Source organism: Aricia agestis, chromosome 21 (genome assembly GCF_905147365.1).
Source record: "Aricia agestis chromosome 21, ilAriAges1.1, whole genome shotgun sequence".
NCBI lineage: Eukaryota > Metazoa > Arthropoda > Insecta > Lepidoptera > Lycaenidae > Aricia > Aricia agestis.
The window spans coordinates 5,004,612-5,023,138 of NC_056426.1; the positions used below are offsets into that span (position 1 = coordinate 5,004,612).

An 18,527-nucleotide genomic window follows, 5' to 3' on the forward strand; every position below is an offset into this window, starting at 1 on the left:
TGTCAAAATTCGCCATTTTCATACGATACGATATTATGATACCACCTTTACGCTTTATGAAACACCTACCATCACTTTAACTCACCGAATCAAACTTGTAAAATCCCATAAACTGGCCCAATAAATATACTATTTAACCGTTCATAAACTGGAACCCTCACAACCCTGGTACCCCATAACCGTAGTTATAAATCATACCAAATCAGGGGGGTGAGCCAAAATCTTTTCGTTTTCAAAAATAAGACGAGTCGAACGTCAATGTCATATTAACGAACGCTTATGTCAATTCCATACATTTTCATCGGCGATTCTATAACGAAGCGAAAACGAAAAAGTTTCGGCTAAATGGCCTGTAATGCTTCACGATATCGAAGCACAAATCTGGAGAATGATCGGATCGTAATATCTAAAAGCTTTGGTTCAGCGATCTCTATACAGGGTGTGACAAAACTAAGTGATAATACTTTAGGGTGTGTATGTGTCCCCTGTATAGAGTTCGCTGTGAAAGTAGCAGCGCTGAAAGAGCTACTTTTTTACCTTTGTATGGGAAAATTTATACGTGGGAGAGCCATGCTTCGGCACGAATGGGCCAGCTCGACCGGAGAAATACCACGTTCTCACAGAAAACCGGCGTGAAACAGCGCTTGCGCTGTGTTTCGCCGAGTGAGTGAGTTTACCGGAGGCCCAATTCCCTTCCCTATCATCCCCAATTCCCTTCCCTTCCCATCCCTACCCTCCCCTATTACCCTATTCGCTCTTAAAAGGCCGGCAACGCACCTGCAGCTCTTCTGATGCTGCGAGTGTCCATGGGCGACGGATGTTGCTTTCCATCAGGTGACCCGTTTGCTCGTTTGCCCCCTTATTTTATAAAAAAAAAAAAAAATTCATGACACTCGGGCACTTGCCCATAACAAAACACAAAAAATTTTGCTCTTTCAGCTCTGCCACTTTCACAGTGAACTCTATATTATAAGGGACACAAAAATGTTGCTGTATGTTTTGTTACACCTTGTCTATCTAAAATTCGGAGTATTTTATCTGGTAATTAAAAAAAATTGTTGTAACATAACCCTTCATCATGGGATTTTGTTAATGAGATGTCAACAGATCCCTGAAGATGTCCCGCAAAACGCAGGCTATAGTAATTTGAGTAGTCAGGAAAATAAATAGTACCGTAGGAGTTTTTACGATACACCAGGGGCTAGAGAAATGAAAAAAAAAGTACGTGTAATATCTATAGCTGTCTCCCTTACCTCAAGCCTATACCGCAGAACGCGACAGAGACAACTGCAGAAAATCAACGATTCGTTGTCCCCTGATTCCTTCTCCAAAACTTAACCGATTTAAGTACTTTTTTCATTAAAGATTAAAGAAAGGCTTGAGCTGTGTTCCTATGTTTTATTTTTTATGTAAAATCTAGCCAAATCTATTTTCTGGATGTTTGAACACAGCGGAAAATCTGGCCATTTTTTTGGGTTTTTGAATGTTCATATCTTATTTAATAATTAAATTATGAAAAAAAAGAAAACATAGGGACATTGTATTAGTAGCCGTAGATATTCAGGAAAAAGTTATAACTCTACTAGCATTATCCAGGGAGGAAACAGGGGACAACGTTTGTATGGAAAAAAGGGCCGTGTGGACTCCTCTTAAGAAAACGTTTACTCCGAGTTTTGTGGACTGCTCTTCAAGTCTTCATTTCATTCACTCGATGTTTTAAGAAAATTCTCATCGAGAACCTCTAGTAGGGGTAGGTTTAAGCAACGTCAGATGGCGTTCGGATTAAATTCAATTATAGTAATAATAATGAATCCGTTTAGCTCCTGTTATGCTCCCAACCTGCTGACTGTCATGGCGGCTGCGGCTTCATTACGTGACAGTTTATATTCTACTTTTGTGTGATGATAATTAAAAGTAGAAGTTCCGACTGTGTGAATTAAAGCAATATTGATGTATCAGGGGGTGGATGGATGTTCGCTACCCTTTGACGCAATATAAATAATATTTTGATGATTTATGGCAGTCTTTGCATTGTAAATACTAACTAGCCACTAAATTCTGTTTAACAAGAAATTCCCGAATGCTATGTCTATTTTATAAATGACTTGTAAAATGAAGATAGGCTACATCGTACCTACATTCAATTTAAATATTATTTTAATACATAATGTATGTCATCGGGTAAAATTGTGGTTTTCTTACAAGTAATCGTTGTCAATAAGCAAAATAGAAACAACAGGTTGTACTCCGTAAGTGCCGGTACAAATGACAATTTGAATAATAAAATATGCACTTTCACCATGCTAGAAAGGCATAATCACGGAGCTAATATTTAGCTCTATGGGCATAATAGACTTCTCCGCGGCGCGGCGGAGCCCGGAGGTCTACATTCCCTCCTTACTAATTTAAAATTTTAGATAAGGTCATTTCTGGGGGCACGGCAGTGTCCCAGCCAAGCTTTTTAGCAAAGGCACGGCCGTTCGGTTCGCGGCTTTTTTATTATTATGTCCTGACGTGAGTTTAACATTTTTACTTAGGTACCTACCTATCTGACTGACAAATATGAAACCTTAATAAAATACCCCAAACTATCCTGAAGTAGGGCAATTTAGGTGTGGACACTACTTATCTTCTCAAACGTGTGTCGTCCAAAACCATGTTTGTACAAATTCGGTCGCGTATATTTACGCGACCGAATTTGTACAAACATGGTTTTGTTTTATACAAATCATGACTCACAAAATTACGCTCGTGTGAATCAAACATGACTTTTGTATAAAACTGAATGCAGCAGAATTTCTGCCAGCCGAAATTCTGCGACTCACTACTCACAAATTACGCGCGTTTGGCATTACCCGGTTATATTTTAAAAACTACAGAGAAGCCACTAGTTTTCGAACGATCGTTTCGATCTATCGCATTGTTGGTATGAGAATGAAATTTAAAAATGCTTCTACGCGTCGCGTTGCGGTCTGAATTGACCCTCAGTCGCGGATGACAAAGACCGAGTTAATTTTACTACAACTTCTAAGCAAATATTATACGTATATCGATCCTGACCGATTTCGGCTACAATTACTTTTTTTATGAAATAAGGGGGCAAACGAGCAAACGGGTCACCTGATGGAAAGCAACTACCGTCGCCCATAGACAAAAACTTTGGATCTACGGCTATTGCAAGTGTCGTTCGTGTGCTCGCAGGTGACTGACGTAAACATGGGCGTACCCAGGTTCTGGGCCAGGGGGGGGCAAATTACCCATATTCTGGGCCAGGGGCGGGCAAATCAGATTTTTTATAAGCTAGGTGTTCATAAAGAATAAAAAATTAATAATTTTTAGTTGTAAAATATTGTATTGCAAACAAATGGCAAAAATTAGTTTTCTTAATTTTTAATTTTTATAGATAAAAGTACTAGATAATATACTTAGTAGGGACATCAAATAGACTGCCCCCCCCCCCCTCGGTACGCCCATGGACGTAAACGATTATTGCACTAAATGTGCGAGAACATTGAGCACAATAATTGTTATTACAAAACACTTCATAAGGGATTAATCTAGTTCTTTGTAGTAAATATAATATTCCATCCAACTTCCCTTGGGCGGATCGGGACGCAAGTCAAAAGAATTGTGCACTCAAAAGATTTACGGCGCAAACTATTTCCGCATTTGACGCCATTTTCGAAAAGTTTAAATTTAGAACTGTTTGCGAAATTACCTCGTACGGTCTACGGAAATTTATGGTTTAAAGTGAGTCTTTGAACTTTTTTTAATCCTTGTTAAAATGTATTATGGCAAAGGTAAGGGGCGTCCAATAATTACGTGAGGTGTTCTAGTGGCGCAAACTATTTTCGCATTTGACGCCATTTTGGAAAAGTTTAAATTTAGAACTGTTTGCGAAATTACCTCGTACGGTCTACGGAAATTTATGGTTTAAAGTGAGTCTTTGAACTTTTTTTAATCCTTGTTAAAATGTATTATGGCAAAGGTAAGGGGCGTCCAATAATTACGTGAGGTGTTCTAGTGGGGAGGGGGGTCAAACTAAATCTTTCCAAATCTCACTTAGAGGGGTCGTGGCAAATATTACGTAATTTTTTCCAGCAAAAAACTGTAAAATTGTGTGAAAAATTATTTCTTTGTGAAAGTTTTGAAAAAAAATTATTGTAAGTATTCAATGTAAGTCAATAGAACAAATTAAGTAATGTTTTTTCAATAATCAACACGTTTATACTTTATAGCCAAACATAGATAAATCTCGCGTAAGATTAGAGGATTGGAGAAAATCTTACAAAATCTAAAGGGGGGAGAGGGGGTAAAGATCCTCAAAAATGCCTCGCGCAATTAACGGACGCCCCCTGAGGCTTTAAATTTCATTCGCTCATCGACGCTTCCATATTTTCATAGCAGATACTTAACATATAATAGAATGCAATGGAGATGAGTATGCTTTGGCATAAAGTCGTGTTGTTTCGACTCTACCCCAGTGTAAGGGTCAATTCAGACTGCAACGCGATGCGATAGATGCATTTCTTTTCTACTGAATTGACAGATTTCAATTGCGTGAGACGTCTTGCAAATCTGTCAAATCCATACTAAATTAGAAATGTAAAGTCTACGCGTGACGCGTGACGCGTCTGAAATAACCATTAGGTAAGACTTAACACTCTGTATACACGGCCAGTGTTGAAAAGGGATTATAAGCGTTTCTAACTTTCTTAAATATTTTTTATGAACCCCATTCATTTCCCTAGCCAGTTTTAATTAAACTTATATTCAAGCCGGTTGCGCTAAACTTATCACTTGAACCGTTTCAGTTTTGCAGCTGCGTCGCGTAGTGACGTCGGCGTTAAGCCGGCCTAAGACGCGCGAACTCGGTTGACATAACTGCAAGTTGGGAAGCTAATGTTATTGTGTTTGATGTCAACGAATGTTTTCGAAATTATATCTGCAGGATGTCTGCGCTTGCTCATACAATACACAAAAAATAACTCTTCCGGAGCTGTTACTTTCACAGTAAACTCGATACAGGAGACAGATATACACCAAACCTGGATAAGCTAGAGTTCAAGGGAACACGATTTCATTCTCGCTCATAGAGGTTTCTCACTAACCCGAGTTTCTCGCTTATTCAGGTACAAGGTTAGCATTTCTCTCTTATAGAGGTACGCAGTAATGACAAGTCAAAAATTCATGCACTATGTATTTTATTTTATTTATAAACTCAGAAACTCTAGCCTTATTTATATTTCCATGTCCATCAGAGCACTCAGATTTTATAGAGTCATTTGATTTTATAATTTTATAATAGGTGGATTCTGGTAAATTAAACTCCCTCTTAATTTCATTTCGCGATTTTCCGGATTCAAACGCTCAATCAAAATGACTCAATAACAGTACTTTAATTTTCCGTTTTGACATGATACAGAACAGAACTTTCCTTCGCAATTGGTTAACTACAAAATGAGTAAGTCCGTTCGAAAAGAATTCAATAAAAAACAACGTTTTTTAGCTCAACGAAATAGAATGGGTACAATATTGACAAGAAAACAATACAAAAACAATGGTAGGAAGTTTAACGAAAGTTCAGAACGAGTCATAAAATAGCAGATGTTAAGTTGCAGCAGAATGCAGATGTTCAATTTGTAATTTGTTTTCTCATTTGACTCTCTCTAACAGTGGTTTCTGTTTCTCGCTAATAGAGGTTTTGGGAGCTTAAAATGACGGGTCCTAGCTATTACTCTCACTTATACAGTTTTCTCACTAATCATCAATCAGTTACACAATGTATAAATAAACAGACAAGACGTATGGATGACATAACAAAGATAGATGAGAGACAAAGTTATGTTCACGAGAGTACCACATTTTGCGTTTATATCTATAAAAACTAATGACATAAAAGTATTAGGCACATAAGGCAAGAAGGGGATAGGTAAACATTATTTACTTTCCTTTCTCTCCCTTCCCGGGCTCTATCCTGATATAATATTCAAATGCCAAATATCATATTATGTATTACCTTTTTTCTCTCTTTATCCGGCACTCAAAATATTCCAATGATACTAAACCAACACAGAGAGACAGGCATACTGTCGCATTTATAATAATTATTGACTTTTATAGATTTGCATCACTTTCTTGGTTAGCTAGTACTGATTACTTTAGTATTTAAACCCACAAACGCAAAAAAGACCTCCCAAATGTTCGCTAGTGTAACGAACGCTTAATTGATCGTCTAAATAAACATCTTGGGTCGAATTCTCGTAATGAAGGCGTACGATTTAACTGGATCTTGTTAGATAACTGTACTCACTTGTAATTGATACCAGATGGTACATTTAATGAATGTATAGTAGACACGGTCGGGGAAATTGAGGCTTTGCATTTTAGTAGTTTATTGTTGTGTTTAACGTTTACTAAAGAGTTACGTTTCTGTATGTATTATTTGTAACTTTTTAAGGTCCACTGTTTTCGTCATGTGACTATTACAGTATGCCAGACTAAGACATAGCTGATTCGCTGTGTAAATATTTTTATTAGTAAGTAGGTGAGAATATTGTAGCTTTTTTTTAAAACAACTATTAGTGTCTAAACACACCATGCGGAATCATCAATGATGCGGAATTTCCGCCGCGGAACTTCGGCATGGTGTGTTTAGACACTGAAACTACACCGTAATAATAATCCATAATAACATTAATAAATAAAATGTAATAAAATGTAATTAATAAAATGTACTTAATAATGGCATATTTCGTAGTATTTTAGCAGAGCCTTCTTCTGAGGCTGCTTAAATGCTATATAATTTTAACTTCAAGTCAGAATAGTTATTGTAAGCTAAATTGTTATATTTATCATAAGCTACGATGGGATTGACATCGTCTTTTTTGTACAAAAATCCCTTTAAATAAAAAAGAATTAAAAAAAACATTAATAATTATTATACATATACTAATAAATGCGAAAATGTGTCTGTCAATCTGAAAACAGTGACACCTCTACATACTTAAACCGCTGCACTGAATTACTAAGTACCGGAAACGTACGGTTCCGTGCATGTTATAGATTTCTGTGCAAACGAATAAGCGGGCAGCATCTAGTATATTAATATGATGAAGATCAATGTGATAAGCAATAAGTTACCTCGACTGTACTTAAGGCTTAATAGACTGGCGCATTGTAATTTATTAACATGACGAGTAAAATAAACTAAACTAGATGTTGCCAGCAACTAATATGCGCCAAAATTCATTAAATCGCATATAATCCGTACATTTTTTCGCGACAAAAACTATCATATGTTTTTCCCGGGACTCAATAGTATATCCGTTTTAAGCGTGAAAAGGTACTGACAGACAGACAGACAGATAAATTCTCGGTGTGCCTCTTCGTGCAGCAATTTTAATAATAAACTATAGGAGGAGGAGTAACAGTCATTTAAGCTTTATGTACGAAACTCTACAACGTAATGTAAGTACCAATTTCCTGCTGATCCCTAATTCTATACCTGTGTACAGAACCCGAGCGCGTTATTGATTTTTAGCTCCCACAAAGCTGAACAGTAAACTTTTAGGGTCTCAGCCAACTCGTGGCGCGGTTTTTTATTGCGTAGGTACTTGTTGCGTTTGCGTATTTTATTACAACATAAATCTATTTAGGGTCTGTACATATTACAATGTGAAAAGGCGATGTGATGAGTTTTTAAATTAGCCGTTCAAATTTGGAACAGGCCCAAGAATTTATTGCATATCTACTGTTATGTTCACACAACAGTGTATACATGGGCGTACCAGCAGGGCAGCTGCCCCCCCCCCCCCCCCTCGGTACGCCCCCCTGGATTATGTTGACGTCCCTACTAAGTATATTATCTAGTACTTTTATCTATAAAAATCAAAAATTATGAAAACGAATTTTTGCCATTTGTTTGCAATACAATATTTTTACAACTGAAAATTATAAATTTTTATTCTTTATAAACACCTAGCTTATAAAAAATCTGATTTGCCCCCCCCTGGCCTAGAACCTTTTTTTTTTAATATGAAATAAGGGGCCAAACGAGCAAACGGGTCACCTGATGGAAAGCAACTTCCGTCGCCCATGTACACTCGCAGCATCAGAAGAGCTACAAGTGCGTTGCCGGCCTTTTAAGAGGGAACAGGGTAATAGGGGAGGGTAAGGAAAGGAAAGGAAGGGAAGGGATTAGAGGAGAAGGGAAGGGAAGGGAATAGGGGTGGGTAGGGAAGGGAATAGGGTAGGGGATTGGGCCTCCGGTAAACTCACTCACTCGGCGAAACACAGCGCAAGCGCTGTTTCACGCCGGTTTTCTGTGAGAACGTGGTATTTCCGGCCCATTCGTGCCGAAGCATGGCTCTCCCACTTATAAACCTGGGCTATTTGCCCCCCCCCCTGGCCCAGAATTTGGGTATTTTGTCCCCCCCTGGCACAGAACCTGGGTACGCCCATGAGTGTATAAAAAGACAGAGTCTCGGGAAAGGACAGTATAGTTTTATTTATTATTTTATTTTATTTATTTATTTCTTTATTAGACTCGCCAACAGCAAAACACAGAAATACATTTAAATATACTCAAACTAAAACATGCTCTTATGTGTAAGCCAATTATAGGCGTGTACAGCATTCATTAAGGACAGTAGATATTATTTCTTAAATCTAATAACGATTACAAAGTAGTTTTAATTCTCGAAAACAGAAGTTTGAGTATTATATTTGGTTAATTTGCTTTTTAAACTCTTACAGGAATCATTAAAAATATCTAGGTCCCTTACAAATTTTCAAGCTAGGTTGTAATCAGTACAGATATTAGATAAGGGAGAGTATTTTAGGATGTTTGTCTTACTTTTAGGAGTGTAGAATAATTTGGTAATTGGATAACGAGGATAGTGATACGGGACATTTAATTTTATACAACGAAGTATATTGTCGCAGTTAATAATTCCGGATAATATCTTTTTTAAGAAAATTATATTATTTAGTTATCATTCGGCGATTACTAAGTGTCATTATTTTGAAGTGTTTTAAGCGTAAATCATAAGTAGCACGATGAGAAATACCAGGAGAGTGAAACGCAAGATGTCTCGTGAATGCACGTTGGACATTTTCTACGCGCATGGAGTGGGAAATATATCGAGAGCCCCAAACCACTGATGAAAACTCCAAATAGCTACGAACCAATGAGTTATAAAGAATAATTTTAGGCTTAATACTTAAAAATCCTGTAGTATTTCTTTTAAGAAATCCTAACATTCTATACGCTTTTTTGACACACAAATCTATGTGTGACTTGAAATTGAGCTTGGAGTCAAAAACTACGCCCTGTCCTGAATCTCTGTCACCTGTTTAAGTACGGCAGAGTTTATAACATAAGTTGCGGTTACATTATTTTGTTCACGTTTTCGTGTAAATTTGAGATGAAATGACTTTTTAGCGTTTAGAACCATACCGTTAGTACAGCACCAGTAATATATACTATTTAAATCTTGCTGAATAAGATCAGCATCCAGTGCGCAGGTTACCCTTCTGTATATTTTAAGATCATCAGCAAATAGACTGAACTCACTATTGTGTATGGCATCTGAGAGATCATTTATAAAAGCTAAAAAAAGTACTGGACCAAGATGGGAGCCCTGAGGTACACCAGAAATAGCTGTGTAATCGTCTGACATAAAACCATTAACAACAACATATAAAAGTCTTTTTGCTAGGTATGATCGAACCCATTCCAAAAGAGATCCTCCAATGCCATATCTTTTTAACTTTTTTAACAACCGGGCATGACAAACCTTGTCGAAGGCACTAGAAAAGTCCATATAAATTGTGTCTACTTCTCGACCACTATCTATTTCATTACACAAGTAAGTTTTAAAGGTTACCAAGTTAGTTTCCACTGAGTAGCCTTTTCTAAACCCGTGTTGGCGGATGGAAAGATTTTTTTCTATCTGATGCGTGATTAGAGGGCAAATTATAGACTCAAATAATTTAGGGATACACGAAATGATTGCAATAGGTCTATAATTACTAACATCATTGCTATCGCCTTTTTTGAAAATGGGAATTATTTTGGTTTTTTTCCAAATCTCCGGGAATATTCCGTCCCGCAATGATCTATTAAAAATAATTGTTAGAGGATGTGATAGGGCAGAACTACAACGCTTTACAAAGACAGGGGGAATTCCATCTGCGCCAGCACCTTTTCGTATGTCAAGTTTCTTAATTGCTCGTGACACCTGGTTCTCGGTAATATAAATTTTGTTTAATGATGATACACCATCGAAAGTTAAATCTGTGTCATTGTCTAAGACAGTGTTAGAAAAAACGGCAATTTCGGTACCATTTGTTGCTATCATGTCGCCATTATTCATGACTGCCGGTATAGTGGTGTTGCCCTTCCACACTATACAAAAATCACGGCAAACTCGAGTTATTAACAAACTTCCAAAATTATTTATTATTATAATTAATGCGAAGGTATATCTATCTATCTGTCTGTCACCTCTTCACGCTAAACCTGTGTATAGAACCTTTTTTTTAAACAACTAAAATTGCTGAAATTTGGTATGGAGATACTTTGAATCCCGAGAAAGGACATAGGATACTTTTTATCCCGGAAAAATTTACGGTTTCCGTGCGATAAATGAGTTTAGGCGCAACGGAGTGGCGGGCTAGTATGAAATATTATAGAAAGCTGTGAATATATTTTTAATTTTTATCAACAATCGCAGCGTACGAACGCACATGGGCGCCCACCCCGCGTCAAACTCGGTAACTGCCACATGCCCTGGGCTTCCGCTGAGACAGCATTCTATCTTTATCTGTCTTGTTCCGACTTGTAGTTTGAAAAGTGCTGACTGTGCAATAGGTCCATAGACGTGTAGACATGGCATGCAGCTGGGCCGTTATGGTGTTGTTCTTCTTAAAACATTGACTATAACATTGACTCTGCTTTTGTTTTGTTAAAACGTTAAGTGCTGAGTCTGCAAGAGGTTTGGACCTCTTGCAGACTCAGACATGGCATATCGTTTCGGTGTTTTATGGGGCCAATCCCTATGAATAAATGCGAAAGTATACAAGAAATACGTCCAAGAAGCTACACCAATTTCGATAACATTTGGTACTATATAGATACTTTGAGAGACGGCAAAAGACATAGGATAGTTTTATTCAGGAAAAACGTACTGTTTCCACATGATAAACAAACGAAGTTATATGTAATAAATACTTTAATAACATACCAAATAAATTGCATCATTCACAATTAAGTACCAGTGGCGAAGGGTGAATATTTTCGGAAGGGAAGCCGGAGTAAAAAATCTACTTACCAAAACGCTCAGCACTGATGTTCAACAATGTTCGAGTTTCAAGTTTGATAATGATGCCTTTGAAAAATGCCTTCTGAGTTAAGTTGTATGCGTGACGACTGACGGCACATGCGGTCATTCAAAACTAAGTTTGGAAAACGAAGTTTCCTTCGACAGCAAATAATCTGTCAGACAACAGTCTCAGCTGTACGAGTCAAAATTAACAAATCACAATACAAATTAATTTAAATTCGCGACACTGCACTCTTCTTAACGCTAAAATAAAATAACATTCGACATTTAAACACAAAACAAACAAGTTGTTTACAAACACTCATCCGCCATTTGACTCATAACAATTTTACTTCATGAAGTTCATCTTTCTCGCTCGCACTTGTGCGTTGCTAATAAACCTTTCTCCGTAATAACTCGCCGAGTATAGGCTTATTTCCGAGTATATTGGCGCGTGGTAGAACAAGACAGAACATGACGATCAGTTCACAGGAATGAAAAGGACAGACGCTTACTATGAAATATCGTTGTATGAAGAAATAACCCGCTAATTTATCGGCTTCTATCGGAGATAGCCTGCACGTTGCATTGCCTATATAAATTTGTAGGCGATTAATTAATTCAAACTATTTCAAGTGAGAGACAAAATTTATTGCATATAAAATTTTGTAGGCGTTTAGTGAATTCAAAGTTTTTTAAGTAAGTATGTAAAATATTTATTAGATAAAAATGTATTTGGCCCATTGATTCGATTTTCCAAAAGGGAAGCCGACGGGAATCGGGCTATATGGACTCTTCGCCACTGTTAAGTACATAATTTCAATTATTCAGATCGCAACGCTACGAGTAGATGCATTTCTGTACTGAATTGACAGATTTCAATTGCGTGAGATGTCTTGCAAATCTGTCAAATCCATAAGAAATGAATCTACGCGTCGCGTATTTGATATGACCCTAACGTTGACATAACCCGATCAAATTACATAGGTCCGCCATCTGTCAATGAATAAATTTCGCTGTAACTTGCAAAATTCCACAACACATGAGAAACGAAAATAAAAACGCACCGTATTCAACACATGAAATGAAATGAAAGAAATAAAACGCACATTGAATGAAATTCCATTCGCTTCCATTCCCCCATCCAAATCACTTAGTGGCTCTGAAAGACAAAACCACTGGTAATATCTAGTCTTTTGAGAGCGCCATTTACCTTTCATTCCTCCATCTTTTCCATACTCCAACCCCATTAAAACTGTATATTGTAAATGAAAAAAAACTTCAGCCTACGTTCTATGTCCTATTATTTTAACACGAGCGAAAATGAGCTTTATCTTTACAGTGTAGAGTACAAAGTAGCGTAATAGTTTGATAATTTCAACGCTAGAATGAAATACTTTATTACCTACGTAATAGAGTCTAGAATTATTTAACAAGCCCCGTCGGTTTGGGCGTTCGAAAATGTGTTTTATAACAGCGTACTAAAGTTGTTTTTGGTTTGGCGCTGGGGTTTTCATAGTCCTATTTTGCAGGACAAAAAGCATTTCAGTAGTTTGTTTTGATGTAAAAGCTGTTTAAAATCAAACCACAATTACTTTTATGGGTATTATTTTAATTCCGAAATGGCTCGACGTTTTAGTTGAGATGAAAATAATATTTTAGCGTCTAAATAGAAAGTGTCGAGTAGTCTTTAAGTTTTCTAGGGGTTTCACGTCGCGGCGCGATCAGACATGCGCGTTTTCTGCTGTAGCGTTTGGGAAAACACGCGAGCTGAATCGTTTGTATATTGGCGTGGCGACGCGTCTCTCGCCGAGTCTACAGGGCCCAGTACAGCGCGTTCAAACGTGCGCGTTTTCTGCTGTAGCGTTTGGGAAAACTCGCGAGTTGAATCGTTTGTATATTGGCGTGGCGACGCGTCATTCGCCGAGCCTGCAGGGCCCAGAACGGCGCGTTTAGACGTGCGCTGTTTCAGCTGCAGCGATTGGGAAAACATGTCGGCTGAAACCGTCGCGGGTTCGTCGGTATGGATCGCTCCGTATAGACTTTAGACTATAGACCGATCTGTATTTAGCTAAGGGCTAAATCAGACCGCAACGCGATGCGTAGATGCATTTCTAAAGTATGAATTTGACAGACTTCAATTGCGTGAGACGTCTCGAAAGTCTGTCAATTCAGTACAAATGTAATGCACAGTATGTCTACGCGTCGCGTTGCGGTCTGAATTGGACCTACGAAGTAATGTGGATAGGTCCATAAGGAAGCCTTAAACTTACTTTGCAATACATACCTTGAAAACCTCCCTCGTTGCTGAGAAAGGCAGCACCGCGAGGCCGACGAGCAGGTCCGCGACAGCCAGCGAGACGATGAACAGGTTCGTGACAGACCGCAGTTTGGACGAGCACAGCACAGCCGCTATCACCAGACAGTTGCCTGGAACAAGAATAATAGATAAGGTTTGGAAGAGGAATACTGTGCTTAGTCAAGAGTTCAAGACTCAAGGCCGGATTGATACGGGGCCCTGGGGAACTAGCCAACACGTTTTCTTTATTGCTTCTTCGCCGATCAAATGTATGAAATTGACACAAGCGTACTATTTATCTATACTTACTATAAAACAAAGTCGCTTTTTCACCTCGTGTCCCTTTGTTCCCTTTAATCTTTAAAACTACGCAACTGATTTTGATGATCCCTTCAGTGTTAGATAGTCCATTTATCGAGGAAGGATATAGACTATATTATAATATCACGCTAAGACTAATAGGAGCCAAGAAATAGAGGAAAATGTGGAAAAAAACAGGGAAAATTATTTGAAAGGGCTAACTTGAACGCGCTAATCTCAGGAACTACTGGTCCGATTTTAAAAATGCTTTCAGTGTTAGATAGGCCATTTATTGAGGAAGGCTATAGGCTATATTTTATCACGCAAAGACTAATAGGAGAATGTGGAAAAAACGGAGGAAATTATTTGAAAGGGCTTCTTATCTAACGAACTAATTGAGCAATTTTTATGTTATTTGGCACAGATAAGAAGTACACCACGTGAAGGATCATAGGCTATATTATATTTTATACCCGTGCGGCGCCGGGGCGGGTCGCTAGTTATAATATAAAGTGGACCTTTGACTCACGTCTTGTCAATGCGATACATATTTTGATCGGCGATTTTATAAAGAAGGGAGAGATAAAGAAAACGTGTTGACAAGCCCCCAGTTTCACCAAAATAAGGCAGTGTTTGGGAAAAACATACTGCAACAACTGAACGTGGTGATAAAAAATTAAGTTTTATTTCTGAATAAACAGAACGTCCTTCGTGTTGCCTACCACCGGTTTGGGAACTAGCCCGGCGAGAAGAACCGTAAGGAACGTGCACGGGGCGAGGGGATATGAATGATAATAATATAGTCATAAGATCGTAACATGACTTTAAACCGAGATTTTAGCTTAGGCAAGTATGCTAAAGTGAATTTTAAGTAAGCAGAGACAAATTCAAACTTTTATACCCGACCGCCTGGACTAAAGTCTGATAGTGCAGTGCATTCTGAAAATTTGAATCTTTCCAAGTCCTAAGTTTTAGTGTCCCAAGCACTCCAATGTTGTACTGACTCAACTCGTTTTTGAAGATTTGATTTATTAATATTTGGGAAAAATAATATTGTTATACCTATAATTCAGTATTAATAGTTATAATATTATTATTAGTTATTACTAAATAAACAAACATGCTTCATGATCAATCAAATTTCAATCACTTTCATATTATGTAAACAGATTCATGTTTATAAAGCGAAATAGTTATATTGTACATCGATATCCATATATGAATATTACTCTTGTATAATTCAGTACGAAATCGCGCTCGAAATCTGATGTTTGCATAGTAAATTGATGCTTCTACACGTGGGCCGTGGGCGTTGCATAGAGTTTAATCCCTTTCGGTTATTAGGTAAAGATAATAATTGCCTTTACCCTCTAAATATGATCCGGGACAGAAGGACCATATCCCACCGCTGCCACCGAAATAACCTAAGCTATTTTCCATGCAATATACTTCCCTGTAATTTGTTCTACATAAGGAAGGATGTTTGTTACTTTATCATGCAAAACTGGATGGAATGCGGGATGTATCGGCGCACAAAGGGTGGTATAATCAAATTTTAAGGGGCTGATGCCGCTCCTCTGATGTGGTTACGTCTCCAACAAAAGCACACTTTGAAGCCTAATAACTTGTAAAAGGACTTTTGAAAGAAAAAATTCTTTGTACACCGTTAAATATTATACTCGTCTGCCGCAGTAATCTTACATTTTCCGCGGTAACAGTAGCCTCTATCCTTTGACGCCTCCGTGGTCTAATGATTTAGAGCGTGGCTCTTGACTCGGAGGTCGTGGGTTCGAATCCCGCGATGGATACATGTTATTTCCTAGTTTGGTTAGGACAGTGTAGGCTAACCAATTGATTATCTGACAAGTAAGATGGTCCATGCGTCGGATGGGCATGTAAAAAGTCGGTCCTGCGCCTGATCTCTCGCCGGTTGTGTCGGTCTTCCGTCCCACTGGGTTATGGGAGTAAAGGAATAGAGGGTGCTCTTGTGTACTGCGCACACACTTGGGCACTATAAAATTTATTTTGCCTAACTGGCCTGGTTTCAATGAAACTGGCTACCGTCACCGAAACCGGTGAGAATATTATTATATCCTTCATTGTGGTCTGCTCTATGTCTATGCCAAATTTAATTTTCAGTTCGGTTCTTTTGGAGTCTATTCAGCGCTAACAAACAAACAACAAAACTATTCCTCTTTGTTTAAAGTATATAAATGAAAGGATGGATTCTTATTGCATTACGCGATAACCCTACTCCAATCGTAGGGCTCGGAAAATACGATGCAGAGTTTTCATTTCATCATGACGCAGAACTTATTGCCTATAATTTTTGCGTTGAGAGATTGTAAAATAAAATAACAAATAACAAAAAACGTTGGCGCCAAACTGGAGGAAATTCTGCCTCCAGTTTGGCGCAAACGTTTTTTGTTATTTGTTATTGAGCAAGATGCTGGCAGCTTCGTTCGTTCAGAATTAAATTTTGCGGGGTTTAAAAATGACTCTTTGCCAGAACTTAAGGTATCTTTTCATCTTTTTGTCGGTATAGCAGCGTGAGAGGTAACAGGCAGACCTTTGTGAGGCACATGGGCGTAATGACGATTAAACTTCAATTTAATTAAGAGTTTGACAGATAATGTATGGGGCTAATATCAAAATCTTCATTTAATTACATTTAAGTAATTAAAATTTCAAGTTCTTCAAAACAAAATTATAAAAATCTTATACAATCACAATTACCTAACTCCATCAGACACTATTTAAAAAGAAACTAAACTTTTAACTATCTCTCAACTATTCACATACCAAACATGTATTCTTGTTTACAAAATAAAACACTAACTTATACACACACAACTTACATTTACAACAAAAAAACAAACAAACACGTACATTACGCGACGAGCAAGTAACCAATTTTGGTAAAAATAACATTACTTATAAGGGAGCACAGCTATTTAACAAACTACCAAAATCGGTAAAAGAAGCGAAATCTTTGAATACTTTTAAACGACAATTACGCAATTACATCAACGACAGCTAAATTCTTAACCTTAATTCAAATATAACCAGTGATAGCGTTTTGTACTTGGACCACCACCCAAGATGTTTACCAAAGACATTCGCTTCTTATGTTGTTTTTTTTAACTACCCGCACTGTCGATATTTTAAAATGTTGTAATATCCTATTGTTCTCATATAAGTGACGAAAAATGTCTTATATGAGAAATAAAGATCTTTAAACCGAAAATCGTCTCAGTGCGGCAGTTAGGGCCAGGCCCCAACACTGCGTTGCGGCGTCGCATCGTATAAATCGTAGATCGCCGCAGAACGCATCGTGAAAATTTTCGATGTAAAGAGTGCTATACTATATGAAATTTTTGCGTTGCGACATCGCATCGCATTTCTGTGCGATGTTGTTTTTGCGATACGACGCCGCAACGCAGTGTTGTGGCCTGGCCCTTAGACTATCAGAATCCGACTTCAAAACCAACTATAGTAAGCACAACAAAGCACCCATTTGTCCGCAAATAAATCCAACACGAAAACCCTCAGTAGTTTCACAAAAACACGACAAATAAAACACATAATTGTGTTGTCTGCGGCAATAAAAAAGGTATCTTAAGTACTTTACGAACTGTTGAAAACTCTAACGGGCCCGGGGGATTACCGAAATGTGATACGAGCTATAAAGATTGCCAGAGACCTAGTATTGGTAGAAGCGGAAGAGTTGGTGATGGAATTATTGCTTTTTTATGAGATATGATTTGACTCTGGTAATGGAAATTGAAAGAGACCTAGGAATAGTTCTGTCTGTGCATAGATTTTTGTACTTTGATTGTACTATCAGAGAAGTTGATTCCTAGGCAGATGGGGGACCTACGTAGTTTGGCCGCGTTATGTCACACCCAGCCAACAGATCACAATTAACATTAAGAGGAGCCCACACCGCTCTTTTTTCCATACAAACGTTGTTCCCTGTTTCCTCCCTGGATAATGCTACTAGAGTTATAATTTTTTTTCTGAATATCTACGGCCACTAATACAATGTCCCTATGTTTTCTTTTTTTTCATAATTTAATTATTAAATAAGATATGAACGTTCAAAAACCCAAAAAAATGGCCAGATTTTCCGCTGTGTTCAAACGTCCAGAAAACAGATTTGGCTAGATTAAACAAAAAAAAGCAAAACATAGGAACACAGCTCAAGCCTTTTTTTAATCTTTAATGAAAAAAGTACTTAAATCGGTTAAGTTTTGGAGAAGGAATCAGGGGACAACGAATCGTTGATTTTCTGGATTTTCTGCAGTTGTCTCTATCGCGTTCTGTGGTATAGGCTTGAGGTAAGGGAGACAGCTATAGATATTACACGTACTTTTTTTTCATTTCTCTAGCCCCTGGTGTATCCTCTTAAAATGACATGATCCGACCAAAGACGTTAGTCCTTTTCTAGGAATCAATTTCCTCGAAAGTACATAATACGGTGAAAAAAAAACATGAAAAAATACACGGTATCCCGCGAATAACGACTTTCCACCCAACAATAATTAATAAAAATCTGAAAATTACAAAGCTTGTCTATTTATTTCAAGCTCTATGTCTTT

The 18,527-nt window shown here is 37.8% G+C and overlaps 1 protein-coding gene across 1 annotated transcript in view; it reads right to left on the reverse strand.

Annotated features, from left to right (window-relative positions):
• The window catches only part of LOC121737684 (octopamine receptor Oamb), a 168,585-nt gene that overhangs the window by 24,601 nt on the left and 125,457 nt on the right, over nt 1–18,527 (reverse strand). The window contains exon 4 of the mRNA XM_042129353.1: nt 13,615–13,757. Coding sequence (XP_041985287.1) covers nt 13,615–13,757 — 143 coding nt within the window. The remainder of the gene's footprint in view (nt 1–13,614; nt 13,758–18,527) is intronic.